The sequence below is a fragment of the Chanodichthys erythropterus genome, chromosome 16 (assembly GCF_024489055.1).
Source record: "Chanodichthys erythropterus isolate Z2021 chromosome 16, ASM2448905v1, whole genome shotgun sequence".
Classification (NCBI taxonomy): Eukaryota; Metazoa; Chordata; class Actinopteri; order Cypriniformes; family Xenocyprididae; genus Chanodichthys; species Chanodichthys erythropterus.
The window spans coordinates 44,236,387-44,258,694 of record NC_090236.1 but is presented as its reverse complement, the minus strand read 5'-3'; the positions used below and the strand labels follow the sequence as shown (position 1 = coordinate 44,258,694).

Here is a 22,308-nt window from a genome sequence, read left to right as displayed (position 1 = left end):
ATATAAACATAAATATTAAAGTAAATTTAATAAATGGTTGAACCGAATCGAATGTGAAGATGGCATAATTATAGTGTTTTTATCAGTAGATGGTGAACATGAAATAATGAATTAATTGTAAATTTAGAGTCTCGTGACTGTAGAGATAAAACTAAAAGCATGTCGATACAGTCAATCACTTTTTATAACATGACAATGATATAGCTAATGACCAAAATTTAGGCCTATGGTCATTGGTTGTCTCGTTATTGTAGTCCTATGTTATTATGTTAAAAGAGAAATATGCAGTTTTATGTAACAGTTGATCTAATTATTTATCATTTAATGGTCGGAAAGAATTCTCTGATTAGATATGCAAGTTATATGTTAAGACTTTATGATTAGGGAGAACGAAAGATAAATTAATTCATTTATCAGCATTCCCTATACTATAGGCTACTCGATTTTAGCTTAAATCCTTTAGATCCAGACAAGTCTCTGTAAAGGACCTGTTCCACCACAAACCGCGTTTGATCTTGTGTGTCGAGGATCAATGAATATGAATACACTGGATGAATACACTTCCAGTCGGAAAGACAACACGTGAGAGAAATACTTCAGCCGCTTAAAAGAAAGCTTCCGATTTGGGAAATACGACATTGAAAACAGCATTATTGCATTATTTTAGTATAATATAGATATAGTTCTGTATTAGACCTATATTTTTTTTTTCCCTTCATATTGTCATCATTAAGATTAGCCTATCAATAGTTGAAAACATGATCTTAAGCATGAGTCGAAAGATCAGACCTATCCAGAGTATTATTTCCATGTTTACAATGTTTTAATTAGATATGATATTCGAATTGGAAACAAAACAACTTATGTAGTCTATTTATGTAGCCTACTAGTATCTTCAGTTCGGCAATTAATTTATGTAGATAATGTAGCATTTATAATAGTATAGCCTACATTAAACATTTATTAAATAATTTATTCGATTTATTAGTTTTTAAATAAGAAAATAGCTTGAATCGAATCATTTGAACAGAGCGAAATATTGAAATAAAAACTTAACACAAGGCAAGCAAACAATTCACACGTTTTCATTTTTGCATATGAGCGGCTTTAAATCGGGGGGTGAAATCCGGACAGGTTGTTATAGCTACCCAATCCACAGGGGTCCCCCCACCCACCAGTAGACAACCTTATATATATAACACACAAAGTCTTGCATGTCCCAATAACTATTAAAACAGTGAGTATCCTGAGCATTGCAGTTCAGGCTGACTGAGTGACTCTATCATCAGAATTTCGCCCGTGGCAAAAGCCTGTGATTGGGTCCGAATGAAAAGCCGTTCTCAACTTTAATATGTGCCTCATGAACGCGCACAGAAGAAGGCTGTAGGATTATCGAAGAGAAATATCGCTCATAATCGCCTCGTGTTTTCTTATTGACGCGGGCGAGTGTGTATGTGTGTGTGCGTGTGTGTGCGTGCGTGTGTGCGTGCGTGTCTGTTTAAGCCTAACTTTTTAAAGGATGATATATCTTGGATATTTCCTGTTTCTTTTTTGTGGGCTCACGCGTGTCATGGCAAGTTACCCGATATGGTGGTAAGTTTATTACTTTTTTAACCTTTCTTTGTGAAATACAATTAGATTGTTAGGGTAAATGACAAGCTTTCAGCTTGACAATGATTTGGGGATTGAAAATGTCCATGACGTCAGCTGTAACCGGAGTTGATATGATGATAGATGACGCGCTCTATCTATCTATCTATCTATCTATCTATCTATCTATCTATCTATCTATCTATCTATCTATCTATCTATCTATCTATCTATCTATCTATCTATCTATCTATCTATCTATCTATCTATCTATCGTGCACCTGTTAATAGTTTGGAGTAGGAAGCTACCATAAGTAAATTGCAGGATCAACTTTTATCAACATAGACCTATGATCTGTGTAACAACTCATGTTCAATTTGTTCGTTAAAATTTTCAATTGATTCATTTTGGAGTTAGTATAGCCTAATTAGTTTTCAACTAGCCTACTAAAAAGTTTAAAAAAAAAATGTAAAAATTCTCTCAGTGTCACTGGCTACATTATATGACAGACTGGACGTCAAACTTCTTGAAGAGAGGACTTATCTTTAAATAAAACTGTGAGGAATTCATAGTTGTAACTATGTGAAATTTGTAATCGGTCATTGCTGTTATATGTAGCTGTTCAATTTGTTAAACGTTATCTGAATTCATTTAAATTCGGCCTATAGCATATTCAACACTGAATTTTAGTTTAGTAGTAGTTCGTATTTTTATTAACGTTATTTTATAGGCTATTGAATGCTTTGTTGTTGTAATTTAAATAAATAGTAAAATAAAATAGGCAATTGTACCTGAGGTGGTTGGAAAATTACTGATTAAGAATATACAAAATTACATAATCAATTAAGACTAGGTCTATATTTAAAAGAATAGAAGGTATTTCTCCTTAAATAACTTTATTCATGTACAAACATTTCACACAAGTTCATAACTGACAGAAACATTCAAGGTGTTCCACAGATTTCACTCACAAACCTAAAAGATCATCGTTTCAGGAAGGCAAGACAATAAAGCAGAGTTTTCTCAGTGCTTGTAAAAGCTGTAATTGATTAGGTCATTAGTCAAAGTCCAGGCCAGTCTTTTTTGTTAATTGTTGTCTGTCTGACCCTCTTGAGATTTTAAAAGCTGTGCTTTCCTTCTCATTCACAATGCCAATTCAGAGAACAGCATCCAGAAATTTCTGTTGCTTATTATGAGTAGCCAACCCTTGTGAAAAAGAAGTACACTTAATTGTATCGAATGTGCAATTGTAGTGTACTTAAACTTTAAAACCTAACTTTAAAGTATTTTTTGGTTTTTTTAAACTTGCACATAATATAATATTAATGGAATAAGGTCACTTAGGTGGACTTAGAGAGTTTCTTAACACAATTCACTTTTAAAAAGTGAACTTAGAAATAAAGTCAAATGAAAAGTTTCAATTTAAAAGGCAACCATTATGCTCCTTTTTACAAGATGTCAAATATGTCTCTGACGTCTCCAGAGTGTGTATGTGAAGTTTTAACTCAAAATACCCAACAGATAATTTTTTTATAGCATGTTAAAATAGTTTTGGGGGGTGAGCAAAATTAAGCCGTTTTTGTGTGTGTCCCTTTAATTGCAAATGAGCTGCTGATCCCTGGCCCCCTTTCAAGAAGAGGGCAGAGCTTCAAGAGCTAATGCAACAAACAAAAATTACAATATCATGCACTGAAAATGATAGAAACTGTCAGTTAATGTGTTTAGTTTGAACCAAGTCAATGATGCCTACAGAGCCAAAGAATATGCTGCATGGAGTAAGAACAGGTATAGGTTATTTACAGTTATAAATTATGTTGTCATCTTGCTTTTATCCACTATTAGTACAAACCTGTTGTAGCGGACCCTGTCCGAATGATGGCCAAAACTTTACTGATGAGTTTTATGAAGTTTATTGTACTTCACACAAAAGATGAATTGTCCGTTTTCACTCCAGAAAATCATCCTAAGAGCTGAATAAAACACAAGAAGTGCGCATTAAAGGGTTATCCATAAACACTCTCTCCCTTGCATTAACACAGCAATCGAATTACACAAAAACACTCGTTACTAACAGTAAACAAATTTTTTTTTTTTTTTTTTTCGATGGGGGTGCTAAATAAACTGGTAAACTTTATATCTGTAAAATAACTCCGATGAACTGTAATGAAGTGTGTACTCTTCCCTTCACTGTTGCCATAACCAGTATCACTCCGGAGACTATAAACTGGATCACGAAAAGTTGGTACTGATCTTTCCTTCAGTAACAACTTTTTAGCAAATCCTGTGTTTTGTATTGTCTCTTTGCATTGACCCTCGTTCACAAAGCAGTCTGGAGTGAAATGATTTGCGCAGACATAAACAAATTTAGTTATATTTTGGGTTCTATTACCTTCAAAAATTAACCCACTGCATCCTCAGTGGCTCGGATGTTGGGAGAAAATAAAGAATCCTATGTTCACTCTTACATCCAACAGCAAAACACCAGGACTGATTACAAGACATTGTTGTCGGTAAAGCAGCTCAGGTGCAGAGAAAATGGCGGACAGTGTACAAGTCGCTGAGGGGCGGAAACTATGGTAATGCAGGACTGCCAGTCAGCGGCCGCGGGTTGGGCCTGAGCAGTGTGACGTCACACAAAACGGCATGTCTAATGAGACTGCTTTGGTTTAACCCTTTAAGACCTTTGCGTGTCTCTGTTTAAGAGCCAATATAAACTGAAAACATAGGTAGCACAATCATTTTTATTTTTTTTTTGCATACAAAAATCAGAGACTTTACACGTTCAGATCAAGCCTCCAACATGCTCCTGTTGCATTTCTTTCACCCTCTAATTAGTCTGAGTAAAATGCGTTTAGAACAAAAACAGTGCACAGCTGCTAACTGAATACAAATATGTACAGGGGTGCACATAACTTTTTTTTGGTCTGGTTCTCAAGGGAGCACCTGGAGATGTTGCTTGGTACTCCCACTTTACGCGACATGCTTATCCTAAATGCTGTCCTCATCACTTTCCTCCTGACTGCTCTCTTTACTATCTTCTTTTCTCTCGTACATGGTAGATGATGATAATGATGATTTTTTATTTTATTTTACTAACATTAATGACACAGACAACAGCAAAGGCTGCTGTCACTTTAAGAAGGAAAGCACGGACCGAATAACTGACACATACGGTATCTTTCCCAACTGTTCACTTATGACATAACCGAGAGAAGACTTGTCGAGACGTATTTTTTACAATTTTGTGTGTATGTGTCCGTTCAAGCGCAAGTAAACGCGAAAGAGGAATTAATTCGGTGTTCGAGCACTGTCTGACTGTCTTTCTCTCTCTCTCTCTGCGTGTGAGCATTTTGGGGGTGTGAGGCTGTGCACACAGATAACAGCTCGCAGGTCCCGATTTTCGCCTCTTCTTCCCCTTTTAAAATTATTTGAATGTGTTAAGACAAAACACGTCCAAATGATAAACTTTCACTCTATGATGGTTAAATTTTAACAGTTAATAAGCGAATCACATGCGTGCCAAACCGTTGGACCTTATCCGTACGGATCACGGATTAACTGCGATCCTTTGCACACCTTATAATTAAAGAACACACTTATCATCATGATTGCTATCTTACCAGAGATGGAGAAAAATCTTACTCCAGTAAGTAAACGTTTTCTCAGAAATGTTGGTACTCAGAGTGCTTCCCTCCATGTTTTCTGGTGCACATCGTTTATTTTTACCGCACATGCGCACCTGCATGCCACTTATGTGCACCTGTGAATATGTAGATGTCATGTGGCTTCATGAAAAATGCATAGATCATAGAAAATGCCACGTCATTATTTAAAGCAGATTCTCACGATTAAAATTAAAATGTACATAATATATCTATATCTATATATATAATAATACATCATCTATTGTGTTGATCACAAGATATTACTCACGGAATGATGTAACATATTTGGCTAAAAACATGTCACTCATCTTTCTGGGGTGCAGTGTGTATCCAATGTTTCCAGAACCATCCATGTTCGTTTTCCAATTTTGATAACACAAAATAGGTATCATTTTATAGCTTAGAAAGCTTTTTAATGCATGTAACCATTTTGATAAACTCCTAAAGAGTGCTGAGAAGCCCCTGTAAACCGGAGTGTACCGCCCGTGGGCGCCATCTAGCTGTGAAAAAATGAATAATCATATTTTTTAAAATTACTGCATTGATAAACATAAAATAGGTGTCATTTGAAACCTTAGAATCTGAACTTTAAAATGCATGTAGCCAATTCGATTAACTCTGAAGTACTGCTGAGTTATTTGTTGAAAAATAGAAAAAAAAATGTTTTCACAATTTATTTAACTAAAAACAAATATGTAGATTTCACAAGGCATTTTCACTCATAACTTAATGAAACATGCACAGATCATAGAAAATATCACATCATTATACAGCAGATTCTCACAATTAAAATGAGCCCAAAATCGGTATAATCCGTTGCACTGATCATAAGATATTCCTCGTGGAGGAGCAATTTTAAAAATACCCATTAGGCGGCATAACAAAAAGGCTAACTTGGTTCAAAATGCTGTAACTTTTAATTACTTTATGCTATCACCACAAAATTTGATTCAGATGTAGCACAGATGTAGGAGAGCTTCACCAAAAAAATAATTTTTCTTCGATCTTATTTCCTTTCTGAGTTATTGCATGTCAAATAAAAAAGATATGAAAACATTATAATAACAATTATATATATAGTCTTTTATCAGCAGTTTCTCAGCATTAAAAAGGCCAAATGTAATGTAATTTATATTTTCTAAATTGTAATTTGTAATGTAATTTATATTTTGTGTATGTCGCCCAGAAAATTTTTTTTTTTTTTTTTTTTTAAGGAGTGGGTGAATTTTTATCATTATGGGGTGGTTGTTCACACACTGTCAACACATATTTATGTCCAAATACCATGTAAAAGTTTTGCATAATAGGTGCCCTTTAAAGAAAATTTGAACTTATGTTTTCATAATAGTTTGTCATGTAAAAGTCTACTTTATTTTAACTGTGTAGTTATCAAAAAAAAAAAAAAAAAATGAAATTACATTTAAAGTTATACAAGTTTCAAAAGAAATGACATTAAAGCATATTTCAGTTTACCATGAATGCTTGTCCATTCAACTTTTACACTTTAACCATATTTCAAAGACAGTAGTAATTATGAAATTTCATATAAAGGCGTACATATAAAGTTCTACTTCAGTGGGTCAAAACACTCATAAGTTAAATTAATTGCATCTAAACTAAAATTATAAAACATTTTAATTTATTGTAAATAACATACAATTAGGTGTCAGAACAATATGTTTAGCAATTTAAGTATATTATTTCCATAATAAAAACTTTAAAGTATGCAAAAGTGTACTTCTTTTTAACAAGGGAACTCGGGGGTGCGCAATAGAAGTGCTACACTTACAATCAAGGTATAAAAATGTCTAATGATACAAGAAGCTATAAAAACACTGCGGTATAAAGCTATCTAATCATCAATATATGTCTGTCAAGCTATACACAATGTTCATTGCCTCTGGAGTCACATGTTGTTTTCAGTTCCAGCCTCAACACCAACTTCATGGTAAAATGTGAGAATTTAGAATTATCAGAAAAGTGTCTAGTTTGACCTATAGATCGGTGCTGTTTGTTTGTTTGTTTGTTTGTTTGTTTTAGTTATGAGAAGTTTTACTGCCTCATTTTGCTTGAATGATATAAAGACTGCTTCTGATTGTGCCCATTTAGAGAAAACTATCAACTTCTGAAAATAAAGTCACTGAAGTTGATCGATTAAATTTTTATGTAGACAGATTGCTCTTTAAGAAACAAGTGCAATAAGTAACAGAGTTTCAGTTTCAAGTAACAGAAGGGCATACGTGAAAACATACTGACATTGCTGGGCAATTTAACTCAGCAGGGTGGCCTGTGGTTCTCCAGCAGAGAGAGTTATGTGATATGATAACCTGCCGCAGGAATGCTCATGTCCATGCAGGGGAGACCTTGAAAGTATTGGTTTTGTCATGGTGTATCTATACATATACCATCTGATAACATCTAACCCATAACCTAATGTTACATTTTGCACTGTATCACTGTGAAGGCCAATTTGAAGGAGGATTTTTGATGTGGCTCAGGTATAGAGACCAGGTTCATTGCTTCCTGCATCTCCTTATGAGATGGTGTTGCCTGACTGCACCTTAAACACCACCCCCCACACTCCACCTTAAAAGATAAATACCTGGAGGTGAAAGCTTGCCGCACATTCCTTCTCCCAAACACTTCTCTCTTGATGTCAAAGTCGGCTCTGTGGCCCCAGGGCCTACAAGTAAAGTGGTAATTCAGAGGTGCACTTGCTTGGGCTTGCTGAAATATGCATTAAAACCTTGACTGGATACACTTCAGATGAAAAGGGAGCAAATATATCTAAGACTCTAGAGCAAATGGAAATGTTCATTTCTGTCCTTTTGTCTTTTAATTATAGCTTTAAGAGATTTGGGGGAGGTAAAAACGATGTTGTTCTGCCAGGGCGGAGGGTGCATGTCAATTGGTCATGCTATTGTTTTTGCTATCGCAAAAAAAATTACAACTTGGCACAAGTACATAGTTCAAAGAATGCTATGAGTTCCACACACTTGACACAAATTAGGACAACCTTATAAATGCTTGTGTTCCATTTGATCTATGATTTCTACAGATCATTGTTTAAGAAATGCCAGCTATCCAGTCTCAGTGCAGTAATACATTAACAATGAATCCGGTTTGCCCAGTGTGCCAAGGTACTCCAATCTCTGTTGTGTTGGTTTTAGAGGCCCTGAGTTCTCTGTTCTTACTAAATGATAATCTCAATATTATGAGCTTCAACAGATGACCGGGGCAGACACTCGCCCAAGACAGCTGAGCATGAATGTCATTGAAACACCTGTTCACCTCACTCAGCGGTGGTGACGTCTCAAATTCATCAGCTTGTGGCAAAGTACAATACCAAAGTATGAGGTGGTGATTCTAGCCGTCAGCAGAGCCTATTAATTATCACTTTAGTCTTGACTGCAGAATACCTGAGGACTGTTTTTTAAAGATAGTTCTAGCTCTAAATATGATTGGATGAACCACAATTGAAACTGTCAGTACATGCACACCTGTGACTTCATGTTGAATTCTATAAGTTGCTTGGCAACTGGAAACTGCTCCTAATACTGTTCCAAATACTGTTCTAAATACTGTTCCTAATTATCTAACATTACTTGCAGTCACTTTTCAGACTCACCTGTGGTGAAATGATTGTAACAGCCTCTTTTTGCCTTTTTGGGTGAATATAACAAAACCTCTCAAAAATATGTCTAGGTCATAATAAAGAAAAAATAAATAACAAATCTCATTTAAAGCTCAAATGAAACTGTAAATCTCTTTTACTGTGATTACTGTGAAAAATAATGATGTATTCATAAGATTTGTTGTACTGCATCATTTATGCTGATTCAAATGAAACATTGTGGATTACAATGTAGTATTTTTTACATTAACTCATATTAAAAAATATAGTAATGAAAAGGTAATGAGAATCGCTACTAAGAAAAATAATAATAACAACAAACTCAACAGTAGAATGCATTTAAAACAATAAGAATTAGGGGAAAGGGGTGTGGGGTGTGCTTAACTGTCACAAAAATAAAGTCACTTTGAATTGTACAACAATGTGAAAAAATGTTAACATTCCTGAAATAGGCTTGGATAAGGGAATTTATTTTTTTCTTTTGATTTTGGGGTTAAATGCAACCTGGGCATATTTCTGTGCAATTTATCCTATTGTTCTAGTCATTTGCAGTCATTTGCTACTTATGGTAGCACTAGTGGTGGAGCCAGGATATTTTCATAGGGGTGACAATGCAGGGGCCAGCAACCAGTCTGGTGAGGCACAGAAATGTCATGTCATTTAAACATAATAATGAATTGTTTTAGTGCCTACAACACATCTGAATACAGTTAATTGTACTTGATTGTAATTGAGATAGTGGTGGAACATATTAAATAATAATGCATGAATTTGACCATATTTGTCTTATTCCTCACTTCCAGGCACACTAGTAGAAAAAAAGCTCACACTACAGTTAAAGTTCAACTTGTTCAGTCAGTTTGGTTCTGGTTCTCAAAACCCCCAATTGCTTGTTCTTCATCATTGCATCCTCATGGATGAGATGCAGATAATTACATGTTTCAAAGATTAGTCAGCCTTCATTGAATAATATATAATCAATTAACTTTTTAAATTACAGTTAAAAATGGCATACTTTTTTGCCTTTTACATGTTCTTAAATATTTACATTTATGCATTTAGCAGCACTTTTATTCAAATAATCTTACATTGCATTAAAGGCGTTCATTAGATCAGTTCATTGATTACCTGAACCAATCTCAGCATTGTTAGAGCCATTGTAGATGGTTAAACGTCCCGTGCCATTGGTTTGAGAGGCTACTTGGCCCCTAAGGCAATGGACTGACAAAGGCTAAGAAAAGGTCAAATTGTAATAAGAGTTACTTAGTGAACAAATCCTCATAGTTTCGCTACACCCTGCTAGATGAGGTTTAGATCTTTTCTCGAGCCAGTTTCATTCAAGTTCCTTCTTGTTTTGTGCTCTCTTAGTCTTTAAAGTAAAATTCAGATTAAGCTCCTCACTGAGAAAGATGTAAAAAGGCCTGACTCATAGTATAATAATGCCAGGGATCAACTTATACAAAGCATAACCTATTGAAGTCAGTTTAGACAAGAACGGTCATAAAAATGACATCAAAGAGTATGCCATGTAGCAGAATAACAAGGAAGTTGTTAGCTGCCTAGCAATGACTAGTATGCGTGCTTCTTTCGTTCACATTTCTCAAGCATGATTGTACAAGTACTTTTTGTACTCTTTTACAAAGTTCCAATTAATGTTCTACAGTGAAACACAATGAAATCAGTGATTTGCTTTAGGCCAGCATGGTTGATCTGAAGTTACCATTAATTTCCTTTACAACCAGAGATTCATAAGTTCCCCCCAGAGCAATGAATAAGAGGAAGAGATGTGGAATGCAGCAGGTATATGTTAGATAAAATAATTTGGAGATCAAGTATTTCGAGAAGATCTTTTCAGGATGAGCAATCTAGAACAGAAAAGCAGGTACCTGGATACCAATAAAAGACAGACACAGAGTGCAGATCAATCATTGGCACACAAGTTTATTGTCCAGGGGTACATTATATGGGTAGAATATAAGAAGTGAAACTAACAGCTTAGTAACTAAAGTACATAAAAGGACTATACGTTCACTCATAACTATGATGTGAGGGCTGCATCCTTTTAGGGTGTACAGAGAAAGATCACATGATGAAGAGAGACAGGGCACATGATGTTTCTAGAATCTCACAGTATAGGAACTGGTTGGTGGCACATCAGCTGATGAGGGAGTGTCATAGTCTTTGTCACTGAGAGAGCCCTTCAGGTCTAATCACTACCGGTCAGGGGTCACTGAGGGGCCCACTTGTTGTGATTAGTAATCAGCTCATAACACAGGGCAACACACACAGCTAATGGAGACTGCTTTCACCTTTACAGACACTTCTCTCTTTTTTTTTCTTTTTTTTTGACTTTTCTCTTTCACTTCTCTTTCATTCAAGTCCAAAATATTAAATATATATGTTAATATGTACACCTTAATGAATTTGGCTTCTGCTTTAAATTAAAATTTAAATTAATTTAAATTTAGTGACATTTTTAGCACAGCTTTTATAGGAAATCAGCATGCAATGTATCAGTTTCAAATGCGCACACTCACTATTGGGTGTAATTTTTAGTTGTTTGTCTAAAATATCATGCTATCCAGCAAGAACAAGGAGTGAATGCGTCCACCGAATACTTTTTCTATTATTTAATTTCTATATTGGTCATTTTCCATGCCTTTCTGAATAAAATATTTGGCTTTGGGGCCACATCCCTAATCATTAAAAACAATGCTGGATCCGACTTGTTTCTAAAGTGATTTTTTAAATCTTATTTCTAAAATCATCAGAAGTGTTATAATGACATGGGTCTTGTTCTTAACATGAGTTGTTAGCATATCAAATGCAGTACTTCAAGTAAAGTTTTGTTTTAATTTCATAGTTAGGATAGAGTTAGGATACAGATTATATGCTATATTTGAAATTGATGACATAACCTGGAAAAACAGTAGCAAAGTACCAATAGTACAGACAGCTGACAAACTTTCCACAACATTGCAATGGAAACTCTGAATTGTAAGTGAAAAGCATGTCAGCACATGTCACATCTGAGCCATCTGTCATCAAAGAATAGTTGAGTTCGAACTATCCTCTGATGCTCAGCCAGACCAGTGCACACTGTGTCATTACAGGAAGCCACAGACCTATTTCACTTTTGGAGAGTTTAAGAATGTCGGTGGCCCTTAATGACAAGGTACATGTCCCGCACTGTGAATCCTTAATCAGTATAGTACTCCTGTCTCAGCTGGCTCTTTTATGTTTGTTTACCAGTTAGCAGCATGTTATGGCTTTATCTGAACCCCTTCCACAAAGCAAAAGATCTTCAATGCCTATAACAGGTCCAAACAACAAAAGGAACAATAGTTCTTACTGCTAAAGTTTTGAACTGCTGTAGTACATATACAATGCCAAGTGTCAGAATGATCTCCTCTATTTGGGACCTGGAGTCCATCCACACATGTTACACTTTGATCCTATAATTATTCTAATTACACTGTTTTGGCTATTTCATCCAACTTTGTAAATGATACACCCATTATAATTCTGTAAGCTTGAGTAGTTAGTAAAGAAGTGTTTGTGTTTTAAGCTAGTTTTAAATTGAATTCCATCTGAAATATGAGCATTGAATGTTCTGGTTTGGATGAGGGAACAAGAAAAGAAATGCTAGTCTACTTCAATCTCCCACAGACCTCTTAACTAGCTAAACCAGTGAGTAAACCATCTCCACCAAAGACATTCCTGCTAAACAGGTTCATCTGCTAGACCAGCAGCAAACCACCATAAAGAGGCTGACTAGCAGTTATGTTCTAATTTGGTCTTTTCAGTAGTGACGTATTATATTCATTCATTCAGTATTTTATCTTTGGCTACACATAGCGGCTGATAGATTTGTTTCAGATATTCATATTTTGCACAGTAATCAAGACAACATTCATATATTTTAGGTAGCAATTAAGTTTAGCAAAAGCAAGAGAAAGCAAGGGAAAAGACAGTTGCACTTTATTTTCTAGTACATGTAGTGCATTACCTAATGTAGTACTGAGAGCTATATTTAAGGAGAGGTTTGGGGTTGGAGTCTGGGTAAGTACTAAGTTATTACACAGTTATTGTACTTACTGGAGTAAGTACAAAGTATGCACATGCATAAAAGGTCTATAAAATTATGTTCTGCCAAAAAAACAGCGACCAAAATCTGGTTTGTACAAGTCAATTGCTCACTTCCATGTTTTCCTTGGCAGGTCTTTGGCGGTGGGACACCAGTACACTTCTCTGGGTACCCAGCCCATCCTGTGCAGCTCAATTCCTGGTCTGGTGCCCAAACAGCTCCGCTTCTGCCGCAACTATGTGGAAATCATGCCTAGTATGGCAGAAGGGGTGAAAATCGGCATCCAAGAGTGTCAGCATCAGTTCCGTGGCCGCAGATGGAATTGCACTACTATAAATGATAACCTGGCCATCTTTGGACCAGTGCTGGATAAAGGTAGGCAGAGAATCAGTGGGAATTATTGGTAATTAGAGACAGAGAGAATAAGAAGATAGTCAGGAACAGAACAGGAATTGCCACTACAAGCGACCAGTATATAAAGGAAGTTATCACTGTTTTGCACTGGTTTTTGCATTGGTTTGTGATATGGGTTTATTAATCAGTCTATCAATACTGTGCAATATTAATTATAAAACAGATGGTTCCAAATACATACACTGCCTTTAAATGTTTTGGGTGATTCTTATAGATGTAAAAATCCCTTATGTACTTCCAAAAAAAAAAAAAAAAAAGCCAGTTTCTACATTTTTAAGAACAGGAATGTGATCAGTCTTTATCCACCCCATAATGAAAGCTACCTGGAAATCATATTTCACTCAGTGTTTCTTTGTATTCAGTGACTATGTAACATTATGGCTTCTCAATTACAACAAAAGTCCTTGTTTGCACACAGCTCTGATTACTGAGATTACTCTGTTGTTCTGTGCACATTATTTATTTGCTGCTCTCTAATCCCATTCTCAATGGGCATTAGTCAGGTGCACTGGACTATGACAGTTTGTACAGATGTAGTGATGCACGCGTCTAAAGTGGGTGGGGCATGTTTTGTTTGTTTCTGTTGAAGGGAATCCCCACATTTCTCATTTTGTTTGTCCCAGCACAGTAAAAGTAATGCATCTCACAGCAGCAACACACTGACGTTCCTAATAGGCACTTCGTATCTCACAGTGTGTGTTACACGCACACATTAACAGACATACTTCACCGTTCAAATGGATTACATTGCCAGCTTGTGTGTTTGTCTAAGATGAAGTTATGAATGTGTTGTTTTGGTCTTTAATCAGTTGGGATTCTTGTCTAAGGCACAAGTCTGTGCATAACACATAGTTTAGGGTTATGTAGATTTAACAACTTGAGGTGGCATTTTCAGCAAAAGTCCTAATCAACTGTTTTACTAAGGTAAGCATTATTGCTATTGCTCAAACATTAAACTTCTATAACTTAACTAGCTACTCATAAATATTGAGGTAAACTACAGATTAAGTTAGTTGGTGTTTTTTTTTTTTTTAAATAAATAATCATGAAGTGATTTATTAATTTATTTTACATAACTTTTTAATCAAAAACATAGTGATGAATAGCCACATTTAAGTAAACATAATATAACTATTAAAATGATTATACCATAGTAATATTTCTCTTGGCTAAATAAAGGATAAATAAATAAAATAAAAAGACACAAAGTCTCAGTAAAATGGATTGAACTTTTCTTAATTTTTCTTTCCTTTTTTTATCAGGTTTAAAAACAAACTGCTTCACTTAAACAAATCTGACTTCCAATAAGAAAAAGGGCATTTTGGGAAAATTTTTGGGTTTGATTTTTTTGGGCTCACCTGGCTTAAAGCTGTGTGTGAAATACAATATTACAAAATAGTGATGTAATGTTTTGTCACACAACACAATTACACTTTGTAGAAGTAAATTGTAGAGTAGCTACTGGGGGAAAAAAAATACTTTTTTTTTAAATTTTTTTTTTTTAATGTTAAGCAACTGTACTGAAGAATATAGTTAGGTTTTCGATTCGTCAGTCACTAGATATTGCGAAAGAGTAGAGATGTGTTCAATGATGAACTGCTTTTATTTCCGTCTCATTACAAAAGTAGCACTGTCAGAACTGTTGTATCAGTTCACTTCTCACAGTGAAGGAACGAGGGCTCAGGTTACAAGGGCCAGAGCCCATCAAGGGGCTGCAGGTGGGATGAATGCTGATAACCGGCTACAGTGCAAGGCGGTGTCAGCCAAGCCAATTGCTTTTAATAAACTCTCGAGCAATTGTTACATTGATGGAGAGGGCTTGAGCACAAGCAGGCTACTGATGATAGGAGGACTACTCAGGTCTTCTCCATTGTAGTGTTAATAGCCACTCCATATCCCCTGGAGTTCCCCCTCCTCCGGTCTAAATTAAAGGGGAGATTGGTCAGGGACAGGGGTGATGGAGGTTTAAACCAGGTCAGTCATCAGGGTCCAGGGGTGGCTTTAGTAAATCATTTTGATTGGATTAAAGCTTCTGAAGCTCTTAATAATGTGAGAGGTCAAAGCGGCCGGATTAAGTGCTTTGTTGGGGGTGGTTTAAGGGCCGCTTCGAAGCTCAGAAGCTTTTCATAGAGTTTAAAGAAGAGCACCTCTCACTTTCGCTCCTTTGTGGCTAACGCTGCCATTTTTGTAGAGGTAGTTCTATTGTGTGGTAGTGTTAATGTCTACGGTGCAGACGGATGTGTGTCAGTTTCCTCCTCTGTTTTGTCTTGGGCTAAATGGAGAGCTGATCTTCAGTGGGTTTTTAGTAGCTTATTACTGACAATCACACAACTGCCAGAGATCTCCTCTGGTACTTTCAGTAGACATGGATGATGTTTCTTCAGCATTTGAGGTGATAGCAGAGAATTTACTTTCTCCTATTCCAGCTTTATATGAAGTGACAGTCTGGCCCCGTATGGCTATCAGAAAATGTTTGTGTAAGCATTACATGACTTAGGGTGGGATCTGTTTGCTTGTCCATTGGCAGATGGGGAGAATGTTCTGGAAACCTGTCTAAAAAAAGTCATTTTTTTCTAATTCCAATGGTGACACAGAAGCAGGAAATGCTCACTTCTTCTTTAAAGGCCTTTATCTTGATACTTTTACTGATATATGGTATACCATTTGACAGCTTTCTTTGGTTAATTAGTCACAAACTTGCATGGAAAAGCCACCTAGCTTTGCTTGCTTTGTACCTCTCATAAATCTGTGTTGCCTACAGTTTTGCAAAAGTAAACTGCCTCAATCTCAGCCTCATCTATCTATTTTACAGTGTTGCCTTAGGCTATGTCTGCATCAGCGCTCATTAATTTACATTAACCAAAGTGTCAAAACATGGCCCACTGGAATCCGCTTGCGATGAAAGGAGAGTCAGCGCAGGTGTTCTGGAAGAGTGTGATGAACACACCTTTAGCAGATAATGTTGCCAGTCACATGCGAGCTGTAATTGGACACCAGAATTAACTTGTTCTTACTGTCACTTGAGATTTCTGTTGTAACTGAAATCAGACAGTTAAACTAAAAAGCATTGATTTATGTCCTGACTGATTACACACAAATAACTTTATGGCCTATAGTGGCATTTTACATACAAGTACCACTATATTGTTCTTGTGATATTTGTTAAAAATAGCTTTTCTTTGCAATTTCCTCAGACATTTAACAAGCAATAAAATTGCATCTGGGTCTCAATGAAACCCTTTTCATTGGAATTCCTTAAGGGCCATCACCATGTTGGCCACCACTACAAAGTAAAAGAATTCCATGACTCTTAATGCTAACACCCTCATCTAAACCAACTTTGCATGAGGTCAGGCTACCCGGGTTATGACCTCTGCCCTCAGGAGGAGAAACTGTTACATTTAAGGATGTACTGAGAGCACCGTGGCTTTCATCAGATGCATGTTTAACTGTGCCGGGGGAGGTAAGCTCACCAGCATATCATTAACTCTACCCAAGAAAGAAAGAATGGGGTGTGGCAAACAGAGTTGTTGGTGGGACCTTAGCCCCGCCTCCTGCTGGGCCCAACTCACCACACAATATCTGGGCGACCATAAGATTAAGCTAGAGAGAAAGCTCCTTTCACAATTCACACGCCCTTTAGATTGTTTTATTAAACCATTTCAATGGGGATTTCCCCGTCTACCGACAAGTGGGGTCCGGCCAATGCATAGTTCTCTGTTGCTATGACTTAACTAGGTCCCCACTAATCACTGGCAAGGGCAAATTTCATATAAAATATCAGGGGGCTTTTGTGTGTGTAATTCACCGTGACAGTGGCAGCACAATGGGGGATTCAGGAACCCAGCAGGTAACAGGGACCACTTGCCATGTGAGGGTCCAGCAAAGTTAGCCAGAAGGTGGGCAGCAGGGGCCAACTGTTGTCACAAATAATCAGTCTAATCACCTGCATTCTGTTCTCAGGTAAAGACTCCCTACCACTCTAAAGTGTCTCTATATCTCCTAATTATCCATTTTTGAACCATTTTGAATTCTTCCTCTGGATATTAATCTGCCCCCTTCTTTCCCTAATCATTGTCTCTCCTTTATTCCCCCGACCAGTCTGTCATTTCATTGTCAGCCAGCCGTATTTGACCCACATTTTATTGGCTTCCTGATCATAAAACATAGGCACAGTTGGTTATAAATTGCCACTGTATAAGTTTATAAGTTTATCAAGCAATACTCTGTTTTAAGTACATTTTACTCAAACAATATAATACTTAATTAAGCCATGCTTTTAAAGTGTATGCTTTACTTGGAACATCCAAGTGAATAATACAGTAGCTATTGTGTAGGCAGCATATATAAGTAATAGAACAAATGTGGTTCCCATCCTAACACAGAGACCTCAACACTTGGTACACTACACACAATAACAGTAACATTTGTTGTATTATTTTGAGTATGAATGTGTCATTTTAAGTAGAAATTGAACTTCAGATGTCAAACAGCAAGTTACTAAACCTAACAACAAAACCAATGATAAAATGATGTAAATACAGTTGGAAAACAGTGAAAAACTCAACCTTATTAATTATTCATGCCCCAGTGCATGATGGGAACACCAATATTAGAAAGTTGAATAGGTTGTTCTTAATTTTATAACGTTGATATTTACGCTTTAATTTCTATAAGCTTAAATTAAGTACTAATATAGAATTTACTTTACTTGTTTGTTTGTTTGTTTGTTTTTTAAAATCTTGCCTGAACTAACTTATTCAGGTAGAAATTGCATTTTTTTCTTTTTTTTTTTTTTGTTTTGTTTTTTTTCTGTAGTATTTACTTCACCACATAATTATTATTATCAGTGTAGTTTTTAATATTTTTGTAGTTAAGAACAAAGAAACACTGTTTGTATGGTCAATCAAAACATTCAAAAGCACTAAATTTCTTTGTCATAATTAGCATTAAGGAATTAGAAAGACTTGTGTCCAGTTTTGCAACATCATTATCTCTAGCCTTGATTTCTCTAACCAGTTGAAACCTGCAACAAAGGAAGACTTGATTCACATCTCCACAGCCATTTCCTCTCTCCTGCAAAATGGCAAGACTGCACAAGACCACAGAGTATTTATCAAAATTACCAACCTCATTAGCTGTCTGTTGGAAAATGCTTTTAAGTTTGTATGGGGCCCTCGTCAGCAAGATTCGTCACAAAATCCCCTGTTAGACAGAATGTTGGATCATCTTTGAGATTAAAATCAACCAAAAGCATTGTTCATTCTTCAAATTAATTCTGAAAGTAACATGCTGGGTCTTGTAACCACAATTCGACAGTGAGTCTTATCTATGAGTAATACAGGTTTATTTTTCTACCTCAGAGTTGCTTAATTGAGTCTTTCTAATTATAGACTTGTCAGCCTTGTATTTACCTCAAGGATATGCTTGGTCTTCCCTGACTCATGCCGGTAATGCCTCACCTTGTCCACAATGAGACCTGGGGGAACTGGCTTTACCTACAAATTTGACCACATGCTCATGAGATGTTTAATGGAATTGAGTATTTTTATGGGAACAACAATATCAGGACAAATAATTTAATCTCCCAATTAACCATAACTTCTCTATAACATCCTGAGGTGTAAGACATGTAACATTGCTTGTTTTCTCTGTACATTTCCATAGCCACCAGAGAATCAGCATTTGTCCATGCAATTGCCTCAGCGGGGGTAGCATTTGCTGTGACACGGGCTTGCTCTGAGGGCTCTGCCACCATCTGCGGCTGTGACACACGGAGGAAAAGGCAGCCAGGCGAGGGCTGGAAGTGGGGTGGCTGCAGTGAGGATGTGGAGTTCGGCAGCATGGTATCACGAGAGTTTGCTGATGCTCGTGAGAATCGGCCAGATGCTCGCTCTGCTATGAATCGTCACAACAACGAAGCTGGACGTGTGGTGAGCACTTTTTTTCCAGGTTATGCTGGCCTGGTACTAACAAAACCCTGCAGAAAAGACCAAAATGTTTTTCCACTTTGGTTCAGGTTAGTTTATTCTGCTTGTTGGTGGGTTAGTTTGTGCTCAGGTTAGTTTATGCTGCTTGCTGGTGAATAAGCATATCCTTTCTGAAAACAAGTCTGTTCAAATAATTTAAAAATGCCTGGTCAGGAAACGAAGGGACCAGCACGTGTTTTTTTCAGAAGGGTAAAACTGTAACTTGATCATTATCAAGTCAAGATCAATAATATGTTTTCCTTTTTTTCCCCTAGTCAATCACTGACCACATGTATCTGAAATGCAAATGTCATGGACTTTCGGGCAGCTGTGAGGTGAAAACTTGCTGGTGGTCGCAGCCTGACTTTCGGGTGATAGGCGACTACATGAAGGATAAGTATGACAGCGCATCAGAAATGGTGGTGGAGAAACACCGGGAATCACGAGGCTGGGTGGAGACCTTACGGCCAAAATACACCTTCTTCAAGCCCCCTACTGAAACTGACCTTGTCTACTACGAAAGCTCACCTAACTTCTGTGAACCCAACCCAGAAACTGGTTCCTTTGGCACCCGTGACCGTATGTGTAACGTGACATCACACGGTATCGATGGCTGTGACTTGCTCTGTTGTGGTCGAGGCCACAATACTCAAACTGAGAAACGCAAGGAGAAATGTCACTGCATTTTCCACTGGTGCTGCTACGTAAGTTGCCAGGAGTGTACGCAAGTTTATGATGTCCACACCTGCAAGTGAGCACCTGCACCTGCACCAAAACCAGATTGGACCAGATTAGAAATTTGGGGTTGTGAACATGCAAGAGCCTTTTTGCTGAAACTTGTGGACCGAGCTGAAGTGGTTTCACTAATAAGACATCACAAAAAGATACAGTGGTTAGTAAAGTAATTCTAAAAGACCTTCAATAAGAATGCTGTTCAAACAGACAAAAAGATAAACCCCTAAAGGCTTTGTTACCCACCTGGACCATTGTTGTGGACAAACACAGGCCTGTGGCTCAGCTTTAGAAGGGACTAATCATTTCCAGTTTGATATGGGAGGGGATAAGTGATGGATCTGACTACTAGAGCCCTGGGACCTTGACCAATTGCGTCTCCAAGAAAAGAACAGACAATCTTTGAAAGGGGGAGGATTTGTCCACATGTGGCAGCAAACACAGATGGGAGAATTCTGTGACAACAAATGCAGCACAAACTGAATACCAGGGTTTGCCCACAAGCTCCTCTGAAATATGTTAATAGTTGCATTTTTAACAATAGCTTTACTACTAACACCATTAAAAAAGCTATATGTATAATTTTAAAATGTGCAAATCAAAGTGCATACCTAAGTACCAGCAAACGACCAACTAACAAATTCCTTTACAACATTTAATACACTTTATATTGTCTCTGTGTGTAAGACCAAACACTGAACTTATATTAGGTTGAGTTTATAGTAAGTTACTAACATTAGGTTATGAATGCACTTGTATCTGAGTGAATGTTCATACATTGTATATGTCATTGTTTTCTTGATATGATTTTAGAACTCATTGCACATATCAAGACCTCTTCGAGCTAATGTCGTTTAGGCTGCTTTCACACTTGTTTCGATTGCTTGGTCCAAACCAGAGTTCACATGCTCCCCCTTTTTCCCTGACCTTGCTGGATTGTGTTAACACTATATTTTTGGATCCGAACCATGGTATGTTTGCATCATCAATGCACCAGCTGTTTACCCCTGTTGTCAGGTAACAACTACGCAGAAGAAGGCTTCAAAATGGACAGCCAGGCTCAGTTTTGTACTTTTGTTTTTTGAATCTTTGGTTTTGTTTCCAAAGCATCAACACAGAAAGGCACTTGCGTCTATCTGCAGTGAATGTATTGCAAAGCTTCCAAAGAGCATCCGTTTGCAGTGAGCCTGTATATATTCTTTATTTTATATCAGTGGAGTGAGTAAACACAAATATAATTTAACCATATCATACCATCAATAGCGGTTCACTTCAGTGATTTAGGATGATTGTTCAGCCACCATATCAGAGTTCATATGAAACCACATCACAGACTACGTTTTTTTACTGGATTCAGGTTCGCTTCATGAGTGTGCACCTAAGGTCAGAAAACAGCGTTCACATCATCCAAACAAACTGACGACAAACTAACCCGGGTGTGGACCAAAAGTGCTAGTGTGAAAACAATGAATTTCCCCAAAGATTAATAAACTATTAAAGGATTAGTTCACTTTCAAATTAAAATAACCCAAGCTTACTCACCCTCAAGCCATCCTAGGTCTATATAACTTTCTTTCAAGCTTTATAATGGCAGTGAGTGGGATCAATGAGTATGAGCTGAAAAAAGTGTCTCCATCCACATCCGTCCATCATAAACATATTCCACACTGCTCCAGGGGGTTAATAAAGGCCTTCTGAAGCGAATCAATGCATTTGTGTAAAAAAAAAAAAATCCATGTGTAGTAAACTTAAGTTCGTAATGGGGGAAGGAAGAGGTCAGGGACGACGAACAACTGCTGACTGAGTCATTATTGAAAAACGGTTCAACAGAAGGACTGTGCAATGCACAACAACGAAAATAAACAATCCACAAAGGGCTTCACTCCAGGTTCGGCATACGCTATCCACAAGGACTTCTCTCCAAGTTTGGTTTACACCATCCACAAGGGCTTCACTCCATGAACCTCGACTCGAGTCAGTCCCCTCTCTCTCCCACGCTCCTGCTTCTCACAGCGTTTTATCCTGTCTCTGTGCCAATCACTGGAATGAGAAACAGGTGTTCGTGATTTGTATCCAACCCACTCACTTACCAAGCGTCTCCCGCTATTCTCTCCAGTTGCAGACCTCGCTGAACCACGCCCCCCTCGCCACATACCCCCACCGCCCGACTCAGGCCGGGGAGCCGTCTAACCTCCTTTTTGGTCTTGGGGCGCGGA

General features: G+C 37.2%; 1 protein-coding gene across 1 annotated transcript; it reads left to right on the top strand.

Moving 5' to 3' along the window:
• The first annotated feature begins 1,513 nt into the window (after positions 1-1,513).
• wnt3a (wingless-type MMTV integration site family, member 3A) lies at positions 1,514-20,115 on the top strand. Its single transcript, XM_067362392.1, has 4 exons — positions 1,514-1,593; positions 13,111-13,352; positions 19,059-19,324; positions 19,636-20,115. Exons 1-4 carry the CDS (start codon positions 1,520-1,522, stop codon positions 20,113-20,115), a joined length of 1,062 nt encoding a protein of 353 aa, XP_067218493.1. The 5' UTR covers positions 1,514-1,519.
• Positions 20,116-22,308: the final 2,193 nt, after the last annotated feature.